General features: G+C 35.8%; 1 protein-coding gene and 1 pseudogene across 1 annotated transcript; one reads left to right on the top strand and one right to left on the bottom strand.

Moving 5' to 3' along the window:
* The first annotated feature begins 162 nt into the window (after positions 1–162).
* zranb1b (zinc finger, RAN-binding domain containing 1b) lies at positions 163–14,608 on the top strand. The gene is made up of 10 exons (XM_042743210.1): positions 163–634; positions 3,030–3,966; positions 5,550–5,737; positions 5,824–5,977; positions 6,961–7,032; positions 7,620–7,818; positions 8,322–8,442; positions 9,032–9,161; positions 10,186–10,415; positions 14,219–14,608. Exons 2-10 carry the CDS (start codon positions 3,144–3,146, stop codon positions 14,435–14,437), a joined length of 2,136 nt encoding a protein of 711 aa, XP_042599144.1. The 5' UTR covers positions 163–634; positions 3,030–3,143; the 3' UTR covers positions 14,438–14,608.
* A 3,341-nt stretch (positions 14,609–17,949) lies between these two features.
* Positions 17,950–23,636, bottom strand: LOC109107516 (annotated as a pseudogene).
* Positions 23,637–24,326: the final 690 nt, after the last annotated feature.

The following is a 24,326-nucleotide window of genomic DNA, read 5'->3' as shown; positions in this document are numbered from 1 at the left end:
GTAGATCTTTCTGAAACGATGACATCATCCCCCTGGCCTTGGCAGTGGAGCCGAACACACGAAACACACTCCATTTTGGCTCCACTCCAGAGTGAAACCTAATATTCCATTCCTGATATTAGAGCCAACATGGCGGACCGAGAGTGACGGTTTCCTGATCGTTATTGCTTATGAAGGAAGTATGCCGTGAAGCCCTTTAACGAAAGAAATGCGCCCTCATTGGTTTCCACGGTGTTTACGGAGTGAGAGCCAATCATATGTGCCCGCTGATCCAGGTGATATCCCTCCTACCAGTATCTCCGGAGTAGGTTTATTTTGGTTTACCCCCCGCTCTTGTGCCGCCGCCATTAGAGCCAGTCACATCGGCAACAGAAATGGGAATTCCGGTGTTTAAAAACCACTAAAACCCGCTTTGATCCGAAGATCGCAGTGGCGCTTGGGGTTTCAGAGGAAGGGAGATAAATAACATGGGTGTTCGGTCGCAGTATCGCTCTGCTGTTGCGGTAGATTTTCGGTGCTGAGCTGGATTTGGACCCGATCGGATTGGGTTTCGGTAGGACAGACGTTCGGTTTGCAGAAGGGCGAACTCGGGAACGGTAGTGTTTGCAAACTGAAGTGTGGAGGGTAACGACAGGTAAGGGCCTTGATGTTTCTGTGGGGGAAATAAAATCACTGTAACACTATATGCAACAGGGCAAATAAATGAATGCACCTTATTTTTTTAGTTTCCTAAAATGCTCGCCTATGTTTTTTAGAAATATTTATTTATTTATTACATTTATTTGTCATTTAAGGAAGTGAAAATGTCAATAGACAGTGTACAATCTGAAGAGAAGTAGCTGTATGTGTTTATTTACAGTGCAGATACAAACCGGAGCTCTTTTATGGTGTTGTTGTAATTCGGCTAAAATCGACACCTTGGTGTGGAATTCCGAAGCGAGCCGAGAGTGTTTACAGTGTATCCGCGCAGAGTTTGTGCTGGATACATTTGAGCTGGATACATTTGAACTTTATACATTGTAGCGGAGGAAATGCTTTCACATTCCATTTCCAGCGCCCGTTATATATAAACTCCTCTCACCGTTATAGCCCGGTTTCCATTCGTGTAAGAAGAGGTATGTGTCAAAACATACGGAGATATCTAAACTGCATTTTTTTTGGGGTGTCAAAGGCGCGTGCAGCAGTTTGACAGCTCACTTTCCAAACTGACATATTATGACCCCTTTAATTTTAAATTTAAATTTTACATTTTAATTTTAAATGTATATATATATATTCATACCATATACCATGGTATTCTTTGACATGCTTTGAAATGTCATGTAAATTGTGTGGTGTATGTGAATCATACGGTACCACATTATTACCATCTTTATCATAGTACCATGTTACCACCATAGTCAAGGAAATCTAGGCCATCATGAAAAAATGAAAATCTGTCTCTTTTTTAAAACAAATGTTAATGACTAAATGAGAGTGTAGGAATGTAGGTCAAAGGATGTGACTGTTTGCCCCAGTGAGCTGGATTCATCTCTGTCGTTGCCCACCTGTTAGGACTGTCAGGAATAATCCAGAGTCCTGAACAGGTTCTGGTTTAAAAAGCCTTTCAGAATAAAGTGTATTGTGCTTTTTTATTATGGTAGCAAATGGAAAGATTAAGATCATTCACAAAGAGGGAGAAACATGTGATGAAAAGACATAAAGAGATTTGTGTCTGTTACTGTATAAAGAGAAAAGCACAGAGTATACATGCACCGTCACGTATGCTATCAGGACTCAATGAGATTGATGCTGATTTCAATGCTATGTTCATTTTGTCAACCCTTTAAACTGTATACTTTTTGTCATCATTATTTTAATTAAGTGCATGGAAATTTATAAATAGTCCAAGCCAGTTAAAAAAGGAAACTGCAATGCATTGGTTGGTATCAGATGGTAATGCAGTGGTACTTTTGTTTTTACCAAAGTGATCACCATATTCTTATGCTATGATATTTACCTGGTACTTCAGAAAAAAAATATTGTTTTAAATTGTAAGTGACTTGAATTTAGGATTTTGACAATTAAAGAAAATGGTAAATGTAAAAATAGCTTTCACTATTTCTAGGTCACTAATCAAATGTAAGCAAATTTGTGACATCGACCATGTAAGTCCTTTGTACAAAAGGTCCATTGAAGCACAAGATGCTCTTGGAACATTATCAAAGCTTGCTGCATTACATGAATCATCAGGTTGTTCCTCAACTTGTGGATGAAAACAAATTATATCAAAATGGGCCAAGCCAAATAGTGTTCTAAAAGTTTTAAATAAGTAAAACGAATAGTATTGTGAAATATTATTAGAATTTAAAAGGAATATTTTCTATTTGAATATATTTTAAAATGTAATTTATTCCTGTGATGCAAAGCTGATTTTTTTAGCATCAATACTTCAGTCTTCAGTGTCACATGATCCTTCAGAAATCATTCTTATATGTTGATTTGCCGCTCAAGAAACATTAATTGTTATCATTGATGGAAACAATTATGCTGCTTAATATTTTTGTGGAAACCATGATACAGTTTTTTCAGGACTGATGATGACTAGAAAGAAAAACACCAGTTATTTAAAATATATATTTTTGGAATATTACAAATGCCTTTACTGTCACTTTTGATTACTTTAATATGTCCTTGCTGAATAAAAGTATTAATTTATTAAAAAATATATATATATATTTAATAAAGAAAAGGAAGGCATTATATTGATCATATGCTTATTTATTTATTTTTTAAATAGAATTTGTAACAAAGTAGAAGTTTTCACTGTCACCTTTGATCAATTTAATGCATCCTTGCTGGACAAAAATTACAATTTCTTTAAAAAAAAAATCTTATTGTCTCCAAACTTTTTTTTTTTTTTTTAAAACATATTACATTTATTTTAATATATATGGAATGAAAAATGGTAATGGTTTAGAGTAATTTTACTCTGAGACCTTTGGATGTCACTGTATATCAAAATAATTGCCTGTCTGTGACTATTGCAGGAGAAGCTGGAGGTGCTGTGAGCGTGAGCGAGTGAAAGCAGGTGAAGAACGGAGGACCGGCGGGCGGGAGGGAGGGAGGGGGGGCAGTCAGCTGCGGTGACCGCGTGAGCGAGGATGACAGATTTTGGCTTGAAGTGGAGCTGTGAGTACTGCACCTACGAGAACTGGCCGTCCGCCATCAAATGCACCATGTGTCGGGCCCAAAGGCACAACGCACCCATCATCACAGAGGAACCCTTCAAGAGCAGCTCCAGCCTGGACCCGCAGCTCTGCACCACCCAGCTCATCTGCCCCGACTCCAGCGCCCGGCCTCGGGTCCGGATCACCGACGAGCTGCCCGAGACCAGCAGCAAATGGTCCTGCCACATGTGCACCTATCTGAACTGGCCCCGGGCAATCCGCTGCACGCAGTGCCTCAGTCAGAGGCATCAGGGCTCCCAACACGGCCCGCTCAGTCCGTCTGAAGCCCCACAGACTTCAGACTCAGGGTCCAGACCTACTCTGGTCACCTCGGATCCGTGCGAGGAGTATAATGATCGGAATCGGCTCAACATGCACGCACAGCGTTGGCCGTGCTCGGCTTGCACCTATGAGAACTGGCCGAAGAGTCTTAGGTGTGTGGTTTGTGACCACCCTAAACCCAGCAGTTCGCCCGAGGCGCCTCAGCAGGATTTGGAGGGGGAGAGTGCCACGTCCCCATCGATAGTGAACGAGCAGGAGCGGGATAACCTGAGGACAGTGGGGGGAGGGGGGGTGAGCAGGGGCAGGCAGAGGAAACTCTCTCCACCTATGTGTAAAGGGCAGGCGGAGGTGAAGATCGAGCTGGCGTCGGGAGCGGTGGGCAGCGATAACGAGCAAGAGGCGGACTTTAAAAAACTTAAACAGATCCGGAACAGGATGCGGAGAAGCGACTGGCTCTTCCTGAACGCCTGCGCTGGTGAGAAATGAAACCCATTAGTGCCAGATACAGTTTCCCCAAAACGTATTTGGACACATAAAATGCATTTTGAAAATATCATTGCATTAGATTGAGTGTCTGTAATATCTGCACTCAGATGCTGCAGGAGCAATTCTCCTCACTAACTTCACATCAGTTTTGCTTAATGTTTTAATGTCTCAGCTGGTGTTTTGGTGATTTATTATTATTTTTTTTTAGTGGATGTATGAAGTCAGTAGCTGAGTGTAGTTCATCCCACTAACTAAGAACATGTTCAGATACTTTTAATTTTTTATATATATATTACGTTAAAGTTTGGGTTGGGATTGGTAAGATTTAAATTTTTTTTTTTAGAAATCTTTTATGCTCACCAAGGTTGCATTTGTTGATCAGAAATAAAGCAACAAAAAAAGATAGTTTAATATAACTGTTTTCCATTGTAATATATTTTTAAATGAAGTTTATTCATTTGATACTAAGCTGAAATTTCAGCATCATTACTTCAGTCTTCAGTGTCACAGGATCCTTCAGAAATCATTCTAATATGCTGATTTGCTGCTCAAGAAGCAATTCTTATTATTTTCGATGTTGAAAACAGTTGTGCTGCTATTTTTTGTGATACTTTTTTCAGGAATTTCAAATAGAAAGTTTAAAAGAAAAGCATTTATTTAAAATCTTTTGTAATATTATAAATGTTTACTGTTACTTTTAGTCAATTTAATGTGTCCTTGCTGAATAAAAGTATTAATTTATATTTATAACTCAAACCCCCAAAGTTTTGAACAGAAGTGCACATATACCTATTTTTTTTATTTTCTTTTATAAAAAATAAATATCACACTTCTTAAATGCATTGACGTTATGGTAACACTTTACAACAAGATCGTATTTCTGAACAATAATCCAATAGCTAACATGAAACTAACAATGAGTAATATATTATTTCAGCATTTAATAGTCTTTGAAAAAGACTTAAAATAATAAAAATACAATTGTCCACGTTAATGCATTAAGTAATGTTAACATACAACTTTTGATTTTAAAAAGTAGTTAAATGAGCAATAAATATGTTTAATTAATTCTCTATAAGTATTTTTTCATGTAGTTTACTAGTGTTGACCTTGTTATAAAGTGTTACGTAAATGGCCAGTTGTGACTTTAGGTGTACACATCATTTTTGGGACTTTGTACAATATCTTCTCCCTTTGGCACACTATTTGATTGGCATGTTTTACTGCAATGTGAAGCTGAAATTCAAAGCTGAATCGTTTGATATCAGCTGGTATCAAACCTTTATTTTCATCACTAAGCCTGTGGGAGACGGTTTGCATACGCATGGTTTGATGCAAACTGACAGATTTTGTCTCGTGGGCTTTGCTACTAGGGAACACTTCTGTTAGCGCTCTGCTTTCCTGCATCAGGGTATGAAATCATTGATCTCCAAAGCAGCGTCACTGTCTTCTGGGAAATACCTATAGCTCCTATAGGTCTGATGGGAATTGAATCTAACATTTATACTGCAACTTCAAAGAGCTGTGAAAGAGGAAGGCAATCCACTCATATGTACTGCACACTTTCATCAGGTGTAGTGGAGGGGGATCTGGCCGCCGTGGAGGCGTACAAGTCATCCGGTGGTGATATCGCACGTCAGCTGACCTCAGACGAGGTGCGGATTCTCAACCGTCCATCTGCGTTTGATGCTGGTTTTACTCTGGTGCATCTGGCCATCCGCTTCCAAAGACAAGACATGCTCGCGGTGCTGCTCACAGAGGTCAGAGTTTTTACATGCGTAAATGGAGAGAAGTCATCTCACAACGTGATATTGTAAAATGATTCTATATTTCTGAATGTACTCAGGTGTCTCAGCAGACGGCGAAGTGTATACCAGCTCTGGTGTGTCCTGAGTTAACAGAACAGATCCGCAGAGAGGTGGCGGCAGCACTTCACAGGCGTAAAGGAGAGTTTCCCTGTTGCTTCTTCACTGACCTCGTCACCTTCACATTACCAGCAGGTGATCACTCACATTTTCTAAAGACAAAAATTTCCTTTCTCATGCATTCAGACCACATGAGTCACAAAAACCTATTCAGAGTGCACCAATTGTCTGTCATATTTCAACCAGGGTTATTAAAGTTAACTAAACTGAAACCATGAAACAACTAAATAAACGTTTTCCTTAAAATCCACTTAAGATGTTAATCAAGGTTTCTTGCTACCAGAAACATTGCATCTTCATTATGAAGGGATATATTATACTAAATTAAATATATAATGAAATTATTAAATAAACCACAGAAGCCATGAATAAAAGTTTAATGAAATAAGCAAAAATGCATAAAAGGCATGGAATGCATTATTTTTATTTTTTACCATGTAGAATGAAATGTGATTATCACATCAAATAAGTATTAAAATGTAAAACATCATGAAATATAAATTTAAATACACCTTGGCCTAAATTGTGACGGACAACATAAAATATAATGAAATAATTAAATACATCATGAAATGTTGCAACCAATAAATATAAACATAATGAAAAGTTGTTTTCGTATCTTTGAGATACTATAATAATTTGTATTGTTATTTTGAATTAGTTTATTATCATATTTTCTGTTTTCATTTTAATTTAGGTTAAAGTTGTCACTTTTTTTTTTTTAATGTCTGTATAATTTTTTTCATGAATTTTTTTTTCAGTTTTAGTTATTTTAGTACATCATGTTAAAGTAAATAAGAAATGTCCTTTGGCAAATAGCAGATTTTTAAAAATATTTCATTTTATTTCAGTTGAAGTTTATTTTATTTCAAATAATGAATTTTTTTTATATAGTTTTAGTTAACTATAATAACCCTCATGAAAGTGAGTATACATAAATAAATAGGGTGTGAAATTTATTTATGCAAAAAGTGACCTGATATATACCTTTTAATGAACATTGTGTAAAAGTGGAAGAAAAATCTATAATGTGTCCCATTTTTGTTTTTCTTTTGTAGATATTGAAGACCTTCCCCCAAATGTTCAAGAAAAACTGTTCGACGAGGTCCTGGATCGAGATGTACAAAAAGGTGACGTGACGTTTTAGCATTTATTTTATGCTTTAAACCAGAAAATAATGAGCAGCACATTAAAATGTTGAGTTGCTTAACTAGTTCTACTTCAGGACAATGGATATTTTGATGGTAAACTGTGGTCGGCACAACGTTGGCCTTATTTTCTTTTACCTTGCATAATTGTGTTCATAGTTTTGGAAAATGTCACTCAACCTGTCCACATTGACATCTAATATAACTAGCTTCTACCAAGTCAACAGTAAAAGTGTGCCAAGTTTAGGGGCCCAGTCTTTGAAATCATCATCAAAAGACATGGGAGGCATTTTGTCCCACCTTTTAAAAATTAATCAGCCTATTTGATTTTGCTGTCCCAATTATACAGTTAGTTGAACTTTGTTATTTGCATTTAGTATCAGAACAAGCCCATGGCTTGTTTTTGGGTTGTGACCCACCAGTTGAGAAGAATCTGATCTAGAAAATGCCTTAGCTGGTCTGTTTCTGTTGCATCTCTAAAGAGCAGCATGCAGCTAGCAGTAACAAAATGTATCACTGGATGTGCAAAGAAACGCATTGAGAAACTGATTTATTATTCTGGTGTTCAGAGCTGGAAGAGGAGTCTCCCATCATTAACTGGTCTCTGGAGCTGGGCACGCGTCTGGACAGCCGACTGTATGCTCTGTGGAACCGAACCGCTGGAGATTGCCTTCTGGATTCAGTGTTACAGGCCACATGGGGGATTTACGACAAAGACTCTGTCCTGAGAAAAAGCCTCAACGATAGCTTACACGACTGCTCTCACTGGTAAGACTGGAGATTAATAGAATAACACAGGAATTTTTCAGATTTACAGTTGAAGACAAAATTATTAGCCCCCTATAAAATATTTCATTATTTTTTTTAAATAATTGCCATGTGCTCTTTAACAGAGAGAAGATTTTTTTCAAAACATGCTTTTCTAAACATAATAGAAATTGGAATGTTTGTAATTTAAATAGAAACAAAATTAAAACCAAGAATGAAAAAAGTCTACAGGCCAAAATTATTAGCCTTCTGATGTTAATAGTCAATGGTGTATCCCTTTTGGTGTTTAACAGTCTTTAGTTGTTTTTTGTGATTCTCAACAAGTTTCAGGCATGTCTCCTGAGGAGAACACCCTAGTGTTGTTTTGCAAAGGTGGCACCGCACATTTTCTTCAGCAAATCTAATCATTGATGTTATCTTTGCTTAATTGCATCTGGGTTTATTCACATCAGTGTAACTGCATCTGTGCATTTTATCACAGATATAATACGTGTGTCTTCCAGGTTCTACACTCGCTGGAAAGAGTGGGAGTCCTGGTATTCCCAGAGCTTTGGTTTGCATTTTTCCCTGCGGGAGGAGCAGTGGCAGGAGGACTGGGCCTTCATACTGTCATTAGCCAGTCAGGTAAGCAACCAGATGAGATAACATTCAGATCTCACACCTACTGAGATAGCTGCAGTTGACTCATACAGAAACACACATGCAGACACACATCCCACCCGAGAGGATGAGGGCTGAACAGATGTCTGAGCAATGAGCACTTTTTATAGCACTGTTTCCATTAGTTGGTTGTTTCCATACAGATCTACGGAAGATTTTGACAGTTACATTGTGCGTAAAGTCAACATGGCATTGAAACTGACTATATTTACACTCAGAATACACATTTTTCTTATTGTGAATGATTCATCAGTGCGTGTTATTCCAAAGAAATATGCTTTTATCAAGATGTAAACATTTACTCCAACTCTAAACTAAAAGTTTTTCTATTTGGCGGCTTTGAATGGATCATTGAATATCAATATGTCAAAATATGAAAGTAAAATGAGTTGCATATGCTGTTTCATGTTGAATTATTTTCCTTGTAATGAAATATTCAGATCAGTTTGGGAAACATAGCAATGAGGTTTCACTAGTAAGCTGTTTTAACATTTTATTGTTGTTCTCTTGCTCTCTCTCTCTCTGTCTCTGTTCTTGTATCATCTTCCTGCAGCCGGGTGCGAGTTTAGAGCAGACGCACGTGTTTGTCTTGGCACACATCCTTCGGAGGCCTATCATAGTGTACGGTGTGAAATATTACAAGAGCTTCAGAGGAGAGACGCTGGGATACACACGCTTTCAGGGTGAGCTGTTTTAAAGTGTGCTACGATAGTGTGTAGATATTTCCATTTTATTTGGTTTGCTCAATTTGCATTGGCTGCTTCTCAGGTCTAGAAGGACAGATTGGCCTATGATCACTATCTGTATAGACAGATATATACACTACTGTTCAAAAGTCAGTAAGTTTTATTGTATTATGTATTATATATATATATATATATATATATATATATATATATATATATATATATATATATATATATATATATATATATATATATATAATTATTAGAATGATTTCTGAAGGATCATGTGACGCTGAAGGCTGGAGTAATTGCTGCTGAAAATTCAGCTTTGACATCACCAGAATAAATTCTATTTAAAATATATTCAAATAGGAATCAGTTCTTTTAAATTGTTATAATACACCGTTTTTACTGTATTTTTGATCAGATAAATCCTGCCCTTCTACTGGCGAGCAAAAGAGACTCCTTAAAAAAATAGTTTTGAGTGGTAGTGTGTATATATAAATTAAAATGTGATCTATAATTTATATATTCATATTTCATACATTTATATAAAAGGTTTTTATGCAAGGATGGTTTACTCAAAAAAATATTTAGAATCCTTCTGTAAATCACAAAAATAGGTGCAGTTGTCAGCTACAAAAAATCTAAATCTAAACAGCCAAGAAATGGCCAAATCTCTTCCGAATAATTGACTTGGCCGAAGTCTTGATTTAATATAAAGAGCTTGTCCTTGCATATATCTGATGATTATATTAATTTTATCAGTATTTACAGGGATGATTAGTGTAAGCACATTAACATTATTCTCTGGGCTGTTTGGCCACGTCGACCAAGAAATGTGTGCTCTATTATATCTGCCGCTGACAGGCTGTTATTGCTACTACAATGACGAAACGACCAGCAGAAACAATCCATATATCTCTGTCAACAAACACTGACTTCAAACACAGTGTTATTTTTTAGGGTCAGTCACACAGAGTTTCTGTAATTACTGTTTGCTTTGGCTGTTATCTTGTAGGTGTATACCTGCCTCTTTTATGGGAGCAGAGTTTCTGCTGGAAGAGCCCTATTGCCCTGGGTTATACTCGCGGACACTTTTCCGCCTTGGTTGCCATGGAGAACGATGGCTACGATAATCGAGGCGCGGGCGCCAACTTGAACACAGACGATGATGTCACAGTCACTTTCCTGCCACTGGTTGACAGCGAGCGAAAGTTGTTGCACATTCACTTTCTGTCAGCACAAGAGGTGAGAACAGCTCTGCTGACATCAAAGCACTCTGTAGAGCAGCGGTTCTCAATTCCTCGCACCCCCCAGCTCTGCACATTTTGCATGTCTCTCTTTGTAAACACACCTGATTCAGATAATCAGCTCATTAGAAGTGAGCTCCGTGCATGAACTGTGTTCCCATTCACATGGTCCCTACACAGTGTTTACTGCTCCCTACTCCCTGAGCAGGGGAAATCTGTTGAAGTTTACTTCACTTCGGAACATTCATTCACGCATTTGCGCTGCGCAACGTCTTCACACACGGACAAGTGTGACATCATATACGTCTGTAAATAAATACAATTTAAATTCACATCTCACACACTTCAATGCACTTTGAATGGAACATATACGTTCGCTTCGACCTGGAATCATGGCGAAATATCCTGTGATGTCCACTTCGTAGGGCACTTACATTTGAATAGAACAAACATCTGAAGCAATAAGAGAGACATGCAAAATGTGCAGAGCAGAGGGTCACGAGGACTGGAATTGAGAACCGCTGCTGTAGAGCATGAATATTTATGAGGGTTTAAGGCCTGTTTACACTACCACTGAATCTGCAGTGTGAAAAAAATATACAAATGGATTGTCTTTTTTATTTTGTGTGGAGGCTGGGTTGTTTTGCAGCCATTTTTAATTTATAATTAAGACATCAAGGTGAATAAGGTAAAGCATTTAACTAACAGATATATTCCCCAGTTGATTAATCATAATACATTGAGACAATTGTTCTGCATTACAAGTTTTCTAAAATGTTGTTTAAATATGCAAATGTTTGTGCTCATTTGCATATATTTCCAGAACAGAAATCTGAATCTCTAATAAAACCAAAAATATATTCTTGTATCACTGCATGAATCAGAAAATATTTTTTTTTTTTAGAGAGAGGATATTTTGGATATCTCCTTTTATCACTCTATAAATAATCAGAAAATACTGTCAACAGCAAAAAAAAAAAAAAAAAAATATATATATATACATATACACATACACATACATATATATATAAAACATTTTCATTATGTTTTTAGGAATATAATGGTGTATAAATCATGTGAATGATATAAAAACAAACCCTTTTATAAAAAATCTTCAGAATATAGATAGCAATAAACTGTAAAGTTTGGTGTAAGTGCTACCAAAGTGGAAGTTTCAGAAAACATTTGAGAAAATGGAGAAAACAGTTATTACAGTTAGTGAAAACTACATTTAAAACTAAAACCATACAAAAAAAAAAAAGTTACTTTAAATAAACGTTTACTTGAATAAAATATAGATAAGCATTTCTTTTTTTAATTTTAGTGTAACTTGATGTACTAAAACTGAAATAAAAATTAATATAAACTAAATGGTAACACTTTACAGTAAGGTTTCATCTGTTAACATTATATAATGCATTAACTAACATTAACTAGCAATAAGCAATACATTTGTTGCAGCAGTAATTAATCTTAGTTAATGTTAATTATTAAAAACACAGCTGTTCATTGTTAGTCCATGTTAGCTCAAGTCCATTAACCCTTGTGCGCTCCTCATTTGAGTGACCAGACACCTGAAATGTAACTTTTATTTTCTTCAGTAAAATCAATCTAATATTCAATCCAATTTTTGAAGGCAGAATAGCACCTCCTGGTGAGAGCAAAAAAAGAAAAACCTGTAACTTCATGGTGTAACCACTAGATTCCTGTATAGGACTCTATAGAGAGGCTTGTGAATTCCCTAGTTGTTTTTACATTGTGGATTTAAATGTATATTAAGGCATTCTCAAAGACTACTTTTTGTCAAGCTTAATATTTTTTTGTTGTTATATTTTTTGTTGTTTTAAATATTGGTTTGAAGTGTAGTTTTTTTGCATTATTATTACTACATTCAAACCTGAACACAGAAAGCACTTTATTACACAAAACATTAAAATTCTATAAAAATGTGACAAAAATTAACAGGAATGCTTTATCAGAGCTTAATCCTTCTGGGTCTGATCTGATTTTAATCTCTTTTTTCAGTCTTCTGACTCATTTTGGCTATATGGTTATAGCCATACCAATTCATTTGAGTATGTATAATTCTGTGTGTGTGTGTCTGTGAGTGAGTTTAAGTAAGTGTGTGTGAGTGGATATATCCGTTTTACACTCTTGATGTTTTAGAGTGTAACCCCTTCCTTGCTATCCACTTTTTTTACCGCACTGTAGTTGAATTATTGAATTTATTTTACATAGTTGCAGTGTTACAGTCACACCAGTTCATAGGTGTGTATGTGTGTGTACAAGTGTGTGTGAGTTGGTGTATTGATTTTGCACTCTAGATGTTTTAGAGATTCACCCCTTCATTGCTGTCCAAATTTTGGGGGATTTGTAGAATGTACACATAAAAATGTTCTGTATTTTCATGTGTACACCATGAGTGTGACTATATTTTTTTTACGACCACTTAGCTTTTTCGAATCATGGCCTAAATGTTGTTTTTTTTTTTTTTTTTTTTTTTTTTTTTTTTTTTTTTTTTTTTTTTTCACATATCAAGTGCAATAAAAGTCACCAAGTTTCATACCTTTCTGGTGAAGCTACGATTTATAAAATTCAAAATGTAAAATTATCCGGTCAGAAATGACCGAAGACCGCACAAGGGTTTAAATAACATTAATAGATACTTTTGATTTAAATGTTGGAATCAACATTAATAAGATTAATAAATGCTTTCAAATTATTTTTCATTATTAGTTTAACTAATGTTGTCAACTAATTTTAACAAATGGAATCTTATTGTAAAGTGTTACCAAAAAAAAAACTATTACCAATGTCAAAAATGCACAACAAAAATACTAAAACTAAAAATGTAAAACATAAAAATAAATTAAAAATATTAATAAAATCTATTATAGTCCCTAAGTAATAGTGAAACACCACTGATTGTCATTTAAATCTACAGAGGCAAAAGTTTAATAAAATAATTAAATAAACACTTAAAAGTTTTTTTTTTTTTTTCACTTGTGTAAAAGAGGACAATTATGGAAGCAAAATAGCCCAAAATCTCAAAATTGACAAGTGTATGAAAAAAACAATGGTGTTGCCTAGTGTCTTGTCTTAATCATTAAATAATAAGGGCATCTATTTTTGATGTCAAACAATTAAAGGGGTCATATGACGTTGCTAAAAAGAACATTATTTTGTGTATTTGGTGTAATGCAATGTTTTTTCCGGTTTAAGGTTCAAAAAAATAAGCCATATTAAGTGTTTATGTTTTCTACGGGAGGAAAACGCTTAATGAGAGACTTTGCGCATTGCATTCATATTCTGCTGTTCTGTGGCCGCAGATTTGTGGGTCTTGTCTTTTTCTTGCAGGACCCCTGTACATTATTGTACTAAATTAGTTTTAATCATTTAATCACCACCACAGGGTCTTGTCTCCGTTGGCAACACGCACAATTTGTGTATTACAAGTGATGTTGCAGGTATCTGCGAGTGCAAGTGGCGATTGCAAGCGACTTCGTAATTTAGTTTATTTTTTCTTGTCTTCACCACCTGGCTACTGTGGTAAATTGTTGAGAGATTAAAACAAAACAAAAAAAACTAAATAAATAGAACAAAATAAAAAAATAAAGACTGCAAGTGATGTCACTATCGGAAGCGCAGGTGTCTGCAGCCAGACCCTCTTGCTTTTTGCTGGCAAGAAAATGTGTAATTAGTTTAACTGTTTTTATCACCACCTTTCTGTACTGAATGGTAAATGCATGTTTTTGTAAGCTGTGACGTGTTCTCTGATTGGTTACTGTGCATGTCCATCAGATGGGGACGGAGGAGCAGCAGGAGCGGATGCTGCGGCAGTGGATGGACTGCTGTGTTACGGAGGGCGGGGTTCTGGTGGCCATGCAGAAGAGCTCCAGGAGGCGGAACCACCCACTTGTCACTCAGATGGTGGAGAAGTGGCTGGACGGTTACCGGCAGCTTGCTGCTTGTCCAACTCTCTCCGACGGAGAGGAAGAAGAGGAGGACGAAGATGAGTGAAGAACAGTCTGCATTACTTGACACTACAACACGGCCCTCTTGCGTTCCCCGACACACAGAAACACACAAACACACACCTCTAACCCCGACCGAAAGACAAACCCAAGCTTTCCTGTCTCTAATACACCAATTAATTTGGGTTTGTTGCAAAATAAAGGAATGCAATCATGATTGTATTTGTCATTACAGAGTATGTTCTTTGCTTTCGTTTGTGTTGTTTTAAATTTGCTGTTTCAATGCTTGTAGTGATTTAAGAAAAAGAGGAAGGAGTGGGAGAGAAAAAGATATTTAAATAGGTAAATTGCAGCAATTTAAGCACCCTTTTTAAATCGTCCGGTTCAGTTTGTAACAGGACCAACGCAGATGTCTATTTCTATTTGTGTAGCGTGACTAGACTGAGATTACTAAAACATAATTCACTATACGTTTTAAAAGGAGCATTATCTACGAATCACACATATGACTGTGACGATTGCTTTTCTAACTAAAGCTGTCGTTCCTCACCTGGTCGTTACGAGGAGAACACAAGTGGATATTTTAACTCTATTTCTAACAGATTTTCTGTATTTATCTGAATAATAGTTTGTGAGCCATAGAAATGAATGCTTTTCCACTCACATTGTCGTCTCTTGTCGTCCCATTTTTGAACTACGCTGCAAAGAAAAAGGCATGTTTCAGTTTACTGTGTCCATTGGATAAAATTTCATGCCCTTTTTGGAAGGGAACATTATTTCAGCTATTTTTTTCAATGTGGTCCGTTCACTCTTTCAGTTGTGTTTTTGTGTGTGTCGTTTGTCTTTTGTAAAATGTCTGCCACAGATTTTTCAGTGCATGTTTTTTTTTCATTCAGTTTCCAAAACTCTGTCATCACATTCAAAGACTTGATGTAGACCAAAGTGAACATTACGAGAGAGTGTTTTTGCAGTGCTAATATAACCGGTTAACTGGCTTTGTTTTTCCCCGTTTTCATCTCATCACCTCCTGTATTTGTGTCCAGTCCTTCTCACTTCTCACATCCTCATGTTTTATTTTCTTTTTAAATTATGTGATAGTTCTGCTACACTATGGTATATTTGATATATAAGGTGGAGACCAAACTTGGTGATATTGAAGACCTAAGTGTTTTTGAATGTCCAACTATGAAACTATTATAAAACTTCAAAACAAAACAAAATGTGTGATTTCCTACATACAAACTACACATGCTCATATGAGAAATGCTCATTGCAGCTGTTTGTTTTATGTTAGGATGTTGCAATAGCAAAGTCATTGCTATACCTTGCAGTTTAAATTAACTTTTTAGACTACACATTAACCCTAAAAGGTTATTTTGAAAAACCAAAACAGTCATGCCAAAGCATTACAAGTTAAACAATAGGCTGCTAGAATGTCATGGTGAGTTGTTTAGCAACACAGAACCTTCTAAAACAATGCATGTGTGCTTCATTAACAAGTGTACAGGGTTTCTGCCACATTTGAAAAGTGAATTTCTATTACTTCTCCAGACAATGTGCTTTTTTATAGTGAAGGCAGATTTCAGTTTATATCTCAAAATGTAACCTAATGTTTGTTCCAAACCTGTATGAGTTTCTTTCTTGTGCTGAACCAAAAAAAAAAAGTTATTTTTGAAGAATCTGGGTAACCAAACAGTTGCTGGTCCCCATTGACTTCCTTGTTATGGAGAAAAAAATAGAAATTAAAAATAAAAATGGGAACCAGCAACTGTTTGATTATAAACGTTCTTCAAAGTATTTTCTTTAAACTTTTCAGGTTTTCAGCTTCTCAGTTTTTGAGTGAACTATCCCTTTAAGAGAAATATGTAATTATGTTGTAGTCTTCACAAATCAATAGGCCATAAATATACAAATGCAAACATAAATTCCAGGTTTTAATGATTTACAGTGTGAAGTTTCAAAACCTGACAACTATATTTTTAATTACTGACTCAGGGGAAATTCTAAACAGTGTAAAACTGGATAACCCTGTAAACATTTAAGCTGTGGCTGTGATGAAACCTGCCTTATAAGATATATATATATATATATATATATATATATATATATATATATATATATATATATATATATATATATATATATAATTTTTTTTTTCAGACATGATGAAGACAACCGGTTAAGTAAAAACATATACAATAGATTACACATTCATTATATTTAGTAAAATCCTCCTCTGTTGTTATTTTAAAAAAAATTAAAAATCTAGCTAAATAACGAGCTATGAACATTACATTGCTTTCCTAAGGTGAAGGTAAAGTTGCGTGACAACTGATTAGAAGTTGTTTAATTGGCGTATTTCTGCAGTTAAAACACTCATTAAGCGATTACATGAGACATGATACATTTTATAAAGTTGTACTGTTTCCTTCAACATACTTTGGATGTTCAGTCATATTCATTTCACGTTAAAGCTAGTAGTAAAGAGGAAGAGATGATCGGTTGCATCCCACGCCACATTTAATGGCAAAAGAATTACATTTGTTGTTTAAATTTCATTATAAAACTGACAAAATTTGGAAGCTTATACTTATACCCTGCGTCTCACAGCTGACATGCTTACCTTTTGTAGCTTGTATGTTGTGTGCAGAAACAGACACTAATGACACCATCAAACCGTGCCATAGGAAAAGCGCTAATTAAACGTGAAGGTTGCAGCCAATGATTTCGACTTTTCAAAACCATTTCAGCCCAAACTGAAAATTAATTTTTGGCCTCTGCAATCATTCTGTAATAATTTAAGCTCATCAGTAAAAAATAGGTCTGAAACGTTCCACAAAATAAAAATCCAAACCAATGACAGGTAGATCTCAGGCTTTAATCAGAGAATTCAGATTGCTCAGAGAAAGTGAACTGAAATATTTAATTGGCATTGAGCACAAATTAACAACAGAGGGTTAAGTCAAGAATCAGAGTTAATATATAACCAAAAAAGACTGTATTAATGACTTGTTTTTAAAGGTAGAGCCCCTCCGGTGTCCCCTCCTGCTTCTTGTACAGGACGTTCTCTTTAGACTTTTTGAAGTCTTCATTAGTAACTTTCATTCTCCGTTCAAAAACACCAATAAACACAGACTCTGTACATATAAACTAAAAGAAAGCATAAAATAACTAAAAATAATATGAATACATACAAACTGAAGGGATAGTCCAGCTCACTCTAATGTTGCTCTAAACCTGTATGATTTTCTTCAGTGCAACATACAAAAAGATATTTTGAAGAATATTAGTAACCAGCTCTGGTTCCCATTGACTTCTATTGTAGGGACAAAAAAAAAAATCTAATGGGTGTCATGGGGGAACTAAAACTATTTGTTTACCAACAATCGTCATACAGGTTTGAACAACATTAGGGTGAATAAATAAATGGCAGAATGTTAATTTTTGGGGTCCATTAAACCCAAATTAAAATTGTAAATTAGTCAGACAAGGTCAAATGAACCACATTATCTTGTTCTGCAAGACAATGTTTTTCTGTGTAATCAAATTGCATAAGATTATGCATCCATTTAATTAAAGGGCCCTTGGTGTGCCTGCTACCTTGATGTCAGCACCGGAGAGGTCATCTTTAGCCAGGATGAGGTCGTCCAAAGTCACGTCATCTGCTACCGTCATCCTGCTGGTGTGGATCTGAAAGATTCTGCGCTTGGTCTTCTCATCTGGCAGTGGGAACTCAATCTTACGATCGATTCTACCTGTGGAAACACAAAAAGGAAACACCTAATTTTAGTCTACAAAGTATTGTGCTTCATTCAATTATGTGCACTTTAAAACAAAGGAAACTCTCACACTAATGTTTGTGACATCAGACGTTTGTGTCTGGCCAGTGAGTCCACTTTGATTCAGTAAGCATGTGAAACGCACACCAGAAATAACCGGTAATCTGACTAATTCACCTGGTCTAATGAGAGCTGGGTCGAGTGTATCTATCCTATTAGTAGCCATGATGACTTTAACATCTCCGCGGGAGTCAAATCCATCCAACTGGTTTAACAGCTCCAGCATTGTTCTCTGGATCTCACGCTCTCCTCCTGAATTAGAGTCATACCCACAGATAAAAAAAAAAAAAATCCAATCGTTTAACACAATATATAATAAAAACAATCTAGTCTGTACACGATATACACACACCTGGGGCCACAGATAAATGTTTTGGGGCTTTTTTAATAGTGGAATTATATCTCGCATAGCTACTATAATTTATAAAGCATAGCATACATTTTGTCAGTGTTAGTCTAAAAATCTACCAACAGCTGTTTTTTTTTTTTTTTTGTGAATTATGAGTGAATATTGGGTAAATAAGGGTATGTGTTAATATAAAAAAGTAATGCATGTAAAAAAAAAAAAAAAAAAAAAAAAAAAAAGAGCACACATTTAAACATTTAGATTTGTAATTAGTTTGTTCTATACTATATACACTGTACATATACACCGATCAGGAATAACATTATGACCACCTTCCTAATATTGTGTTGGTTGCTCTTTTGCTGCCAAAACCCAAAAGGGTCTGGATGCAGACTTGCACTACTTAATTTTTTGTTTGAATCTCTCAACATTTTACAACAGTAGCCAGGTGGAGAAGACAAGAAAAAAAGAAACTAAATTACAACGTCACTTGCAATGAACTTGCATTATGAAATGCATTAAGTGATAGGCCTATTAAAAGGATCAACTCCGTACAGGCAAGCAGACGAGCCCAGAACGCAGTGTGTTAAACCGCATGTTAAACATTTTCCTCCCATAGAAAATGATAAATAAAATGCGTAATATAGCTTAATGGACAAAGACAATGATTAAAAAAAAACAAAAAAAACAAAAAACAAAGAGCTTACCGTGAAACTTTGCGTGTTGCATTTATTCTGGGCTCACCTGCACATATTAGTTATGTATGTTTTGATAGTGAAGAGGAGCATACTGAGTTTGGTCTTTATCATCTTAGTCCATTAAGCCACATTATGCCACGTTTGGCGGTATGGGAGGAAAACCCTATATACATATTCATTATATTAATAAACTGTATATTGAATTTGATATTTTAATAGCACTATTTTAATACATTAAGCCATATTTAGTGTCTGTGGTTTTGTACTGGAGGAAAACACTTAGCAAGAGACTTGCATTTGCGAATGCGCACTGCATTCATATTCTGCTATTCTATGGCCATGGATTTGGAGATGTCTTTTTCTTGCAGGACCCTGTACGTTATAGTACTAAATTAGTTTTAATCATTTATTCACCACCACAGCAGTTAAGACAGTTATATAGAAAAAAAAACAAGATAGACATTCTATAAAAGATTTCAACATTGATAATTACAAGAAATGTTTTTGAGCAGTAAATCAGCAAAGTATGATTTCTGAAGGATCATGTCACACTGAAGACTGGAGTAATGATGCTGAAACTTCAGCTTTGTATCACAGGATTAATTACATTTTAACAAAATGTAGCAAAACCCTTAATACTCACCTCTTTGTGCCGATAGCATCAATCTCATCTATGAAGACAATAGACGGAGCGTGTTCCTCAGCCACTCTGAAAAGCTCTCGCACCAGTTTGGGACCATCACCCAGGTATTTCTGAATAAGCTCTGAGCCCACCACCCTCAGGAAGGTGGCAGACGTCTGGTTTGCCACCGCCTTTGCCAGAAGAGTTTTGCCTGCACACCAGCAATACATAACATCAACACAAACCCTATGCTAAGAAAATGACAACATACAAATGCAATTTGTTTTTTAAGACTCCCCAGACTGACCGGTTCCCGGTGCACCGTACAGAATGACCCCTTTAGGTGGCTTTATTCCCATCTCTTCATAATACTCTGGATGTGTGAGGGGAAGCTCCACAGACTCCTAAAAGAATAAATGCACAAGGTCAAACATGCCTTAGAATTCATTTTGATTTCATGCAATGTCCTGATTAATGTTCTTGTGCAGGATATCACTAGTGTATGTAATTCTGAAGAAGAAGAAAAAGAAAAAAAAACATTTCATCAAAATGTATAGACTGTATCTGCTTCTGAATTTAATTAAATTAAACAGCTGATATAATCAAGAACAAGTAGACAGAAAAAACGCCAATAAGAAATAAAATAATATTTAAATAAATATAGATTTTAATGAATACAATGCATGTTCTATTTTTATAAACCAAAAAAAAAAAAAAAAAAAAACTTTCCAGTTTTTAGCCACTTTGAAGTTAAATTAATTTTATGGTGATTAATCTTTTACCTTGATCTCTTGAATCTGGTTGTCCAAACCTCCGATGTCTGCGTATGTCTCCTGCGGGGCTTTCTCTACTTTCATTTCAGTCACCAGAGGGTCTGTGTCATCCATCAGCACCCCGATTACTGCATGAACCTGCAAACATTTACATAAATTAGTAACAAAACAATTTCGATAATTCATATTCAATACATAAATTAATAAAACAATTTCATAACGTTATTATTAGGGGTGGGACGGTTCGCAAAAAAATTTTTTACCATTCGGTTCTCCACACATGCGCTAGGACCACGGTTTAACTTAAATCTGACAACGCATCTGTTATATGGTTTCTTATAATTAACACGTGAAAAAACAGGGTTTGGCTAATGTATGTTCCTGTTGATGGATGTGCATTCTGGCTTCCCAGGACATTACAACAACAGTGTTGAGAAAAAAAATGTAAAAAAAAAATTGTGGATAAATTATTTACTCGTTCAATGCAAATGCTGTATGCTGGAATATGAGCAGTCATTTATTTTCTTTATCACCCGGGCGCACAGGAGAGACTTGAACAGCACACATTGATTTCTGTGTTGAAACTAAACTCATTTAAGATTTGCTATTTAAACATTTAAGAGCCAGAGGACGCGAGCTTGCGCGAGCAGTGAGAAGATCTGTGCATGCGCTCATCCGAAGCGCACAAACCCGCGTCCCGGAACACGTGCAAATATTAAGCTCTCTCTGAAGTATTGTGTTTGAATGGACAAATTCACAAAAAAATGATGTCGAAATAAGTATCCTATAGCAGACATACTGGATCAGTGCATTCTCTTAAAGTGACAGTCTTAATATTAATCAAACAGCAACAACAAATAAATCATTTACTGCTTTGGATTGGATAGCTTTTTTGATCTTGAATAAAGATTAATCTTTAATTTATACAGTCAAATATGCAATGCTGTATTACATTTGATTACTTTATTCAATTTCTGTACCTAAAAACTAATGCTAGACCTACCTAAAAACCCCTGAAAAATTACTGTTTATTTTATTTGTATCTTTACTCTTTTTATTTATTTGTGCTGTTGCTTGTAGTTAGATAGAATATTCTTATTTTCTTTATTTTTATTTGAAAGTATAGTTTTTTTCCATAAACAGCACATACCGAACCAGTCACTCTAAAACCGTGATACAAACAGAACCGTGAAAAAGTTGAACCGTTCCACCCCTAGTTATTATTTACAACTCTAACATTCAAAATTCAGGAATAAAATTGACTTCTGTAGTAAAACTGAGTCAATATTAATGTCTATTTATCTTCCAGTTTATCTTAAGGTCTGTTGTTAAAGTTGTTTTCGAGGCTCACTAACCTTGTGGTTCAGTAACACAGAGCAGCCGGGCTCTAGAAGGTCTTTATCTACAAATGACAGAATACTGACATAATGTTCAGAGCCCACTGATGTCGACACAATGGCGTTATTATCGTCAATGATCTCCTCCAGAGTTGCCCACAGACATGGGCGTCCCTCTGAGATAATCCACTTTAGATCTCTCCTCCTGTAGACAAAACACAATGATAAGGGCTTTGAACCAAACTATGGTTCTTCTGATTCAAAATAAATACAACGTTAATTATACAAATCTAAAAAAAATATTTTATATAATATAAAATTATGACACAATAACGTGCTGACCTCTTGTTTCTCCTCCAGAGGTTTCATCTGCTCCTGGTTCCTGATGAACTCCTCCTCCATCAGCAGATAGTCTTTAATTCTCTCTTGTTTGAGGAGTTTCAGTCTGCACTGTGTGTGTGGAGTGACTGAGAGAGGAAGAGACAAAGACAGCTCATGATTTTACGGATCACTACTATCTATGTAACAGCCTATAGAAAGGTTTGGTATAATTAAGTTTCTCTTACCCAGGGGGAGCTTGCTTGCAGCATCTGGTCCCTTCACTTTCTTCTTCTTTTTCCCAACTCTTGTGGGAATGGGAGGCTCATACTTCTTTTTCTTATCCTGAAATTCAATGCACAGAAATTAATGATCAGTCCAGTAAATCTGTCAATTTTAACTACTAAATTTTTCTAAGATCAATCACTTAAGAGATTCGTACAAGTTTTTTTTTTTTTTAATATTACTTAATAGTAATGAGGTTTTGTGTGTGTGTGTAATACTCACTTTGTCATCTTTCTTCCCTCCGCCAGGTCCTTGTCCTCCACTCTGACTTTGACCCTGTAAAAATCAAAAAATCATTTAACCTGATGTTTTGATTATGTCTGTCTATCACCTACACAGACTTATGAATTGATTACAGTTAGTATTTTGCTTCATGTTTCATGAATTTATGACAATAATTCAATAAATCTATCTATATAAATACAGAGAGAGAGAGAGAGAGAGAGAGAGAGAGAGTAATCGAGAGATAATAACATTTGTAAACTGTGTTTTAGAATAATTCATCTTATTTGTTTACACGTACACACACATTTATATACACACGACCATGCATTGAACAATTTGACATCCATTTATCTAATTGTTCTTTAATACAAGTACCCATGCTTAATAATAGGTGAATATAATAAGGATATAATATAATATAATAATAAGGATAACGTGTTGACATTATTAATCATGCATTTATTTTCGTTTTATATAATACATCGAGTATACGCTAGCTAACACAACAAGCTAACTTTCCTGCTTTACGGTCTAACAAACACTCCAATAGAGACAAATATCTAACGGTTCTAAATATTCATAGTTCATTTCTAAAACACATACGCATATATTAAAGAAGTTAAAGAAAAGACACTTTTTAAAAAACAGAAGAAGCGAAATCTGCTGTCTCACCATCGTCGTTAGATGTCTGTTTCTTCTTCTGCACTAACAGATCAAGACAAGTGTGTCCCCCTCCGCCACCTTCTGGAGAGGAGGGCACATTGACTTGCGCTTATATTTAACGATTGGACCACGCAAGAGGGGCTTCTCACGAGTAAAATATCGCGCGATTACACTGTTTGCAACGAAGGGCTGTGGTTAAAATCTCGCGAGACTTTCACAGAATGAAGAGGCTTGTTTGAGATGCGCCTCGCCTCGCCTGAAATGTAGGCGAGAGTAGGCGGCTGAAGTGAGGGGAGGAGTGAAATAAGCGCAGGCAAGACGGACAGTTCTGAGCTCTCGAAGTGGAACACAGATACCTACGAGATCAAAGGCAGATATCGCGTTATTCTCACTCACGTGCTGTGTTTGCTAATAAACATGATATTATTTCAGTTCTGTTGCTTTTATATGAAAATAAATATGATAAACAAGACACTCAAGGTGCTTGCTATTTAATTCCATACGAAAGCCGTATTTTCATCATCCGTTTTTAATTTACTTTAATACAAACATGTATTTTAGATTTTGATAGAAATATGACAACAATCACATATCTCACACAGATATCGCACTGTAATAGTGTTTGGGAAGATTCATGCATAATTTAAATACATAATCACATGAAATCAGATAAAAAAAAAAATTTAGAAGAGAACGCAGCATCACAGTTGTCTGAACCAATGAGCTTTAAGCTGTGTCGTCACTCGGTCGTTTCCCATCATGCTTTTGAATAGCGCAGTCGGTGGAGAGCAACTGCGCTCATCTGCTCAATCCGACACAGCCGCCTCGC

This window comes from Cyprinus carpio, chromosome B17 (assembly GCF_018340385.1).
Source record: "Cyprinus carpio isolate SPL01 chromosome B17, ASM1834038v1, whole genome shotgun sequence".
NCBI classification, from domain to species: domain Eukaryota; kingdom Metazoa; phylum Chordata; class Actinopteri; order Cypriniformes; family Cyprinidae; genus Cyprinus; species Cyprinus carpio.
This window is presented reverse-complemented; position numbering and strand designations above follow the sequence as displayed.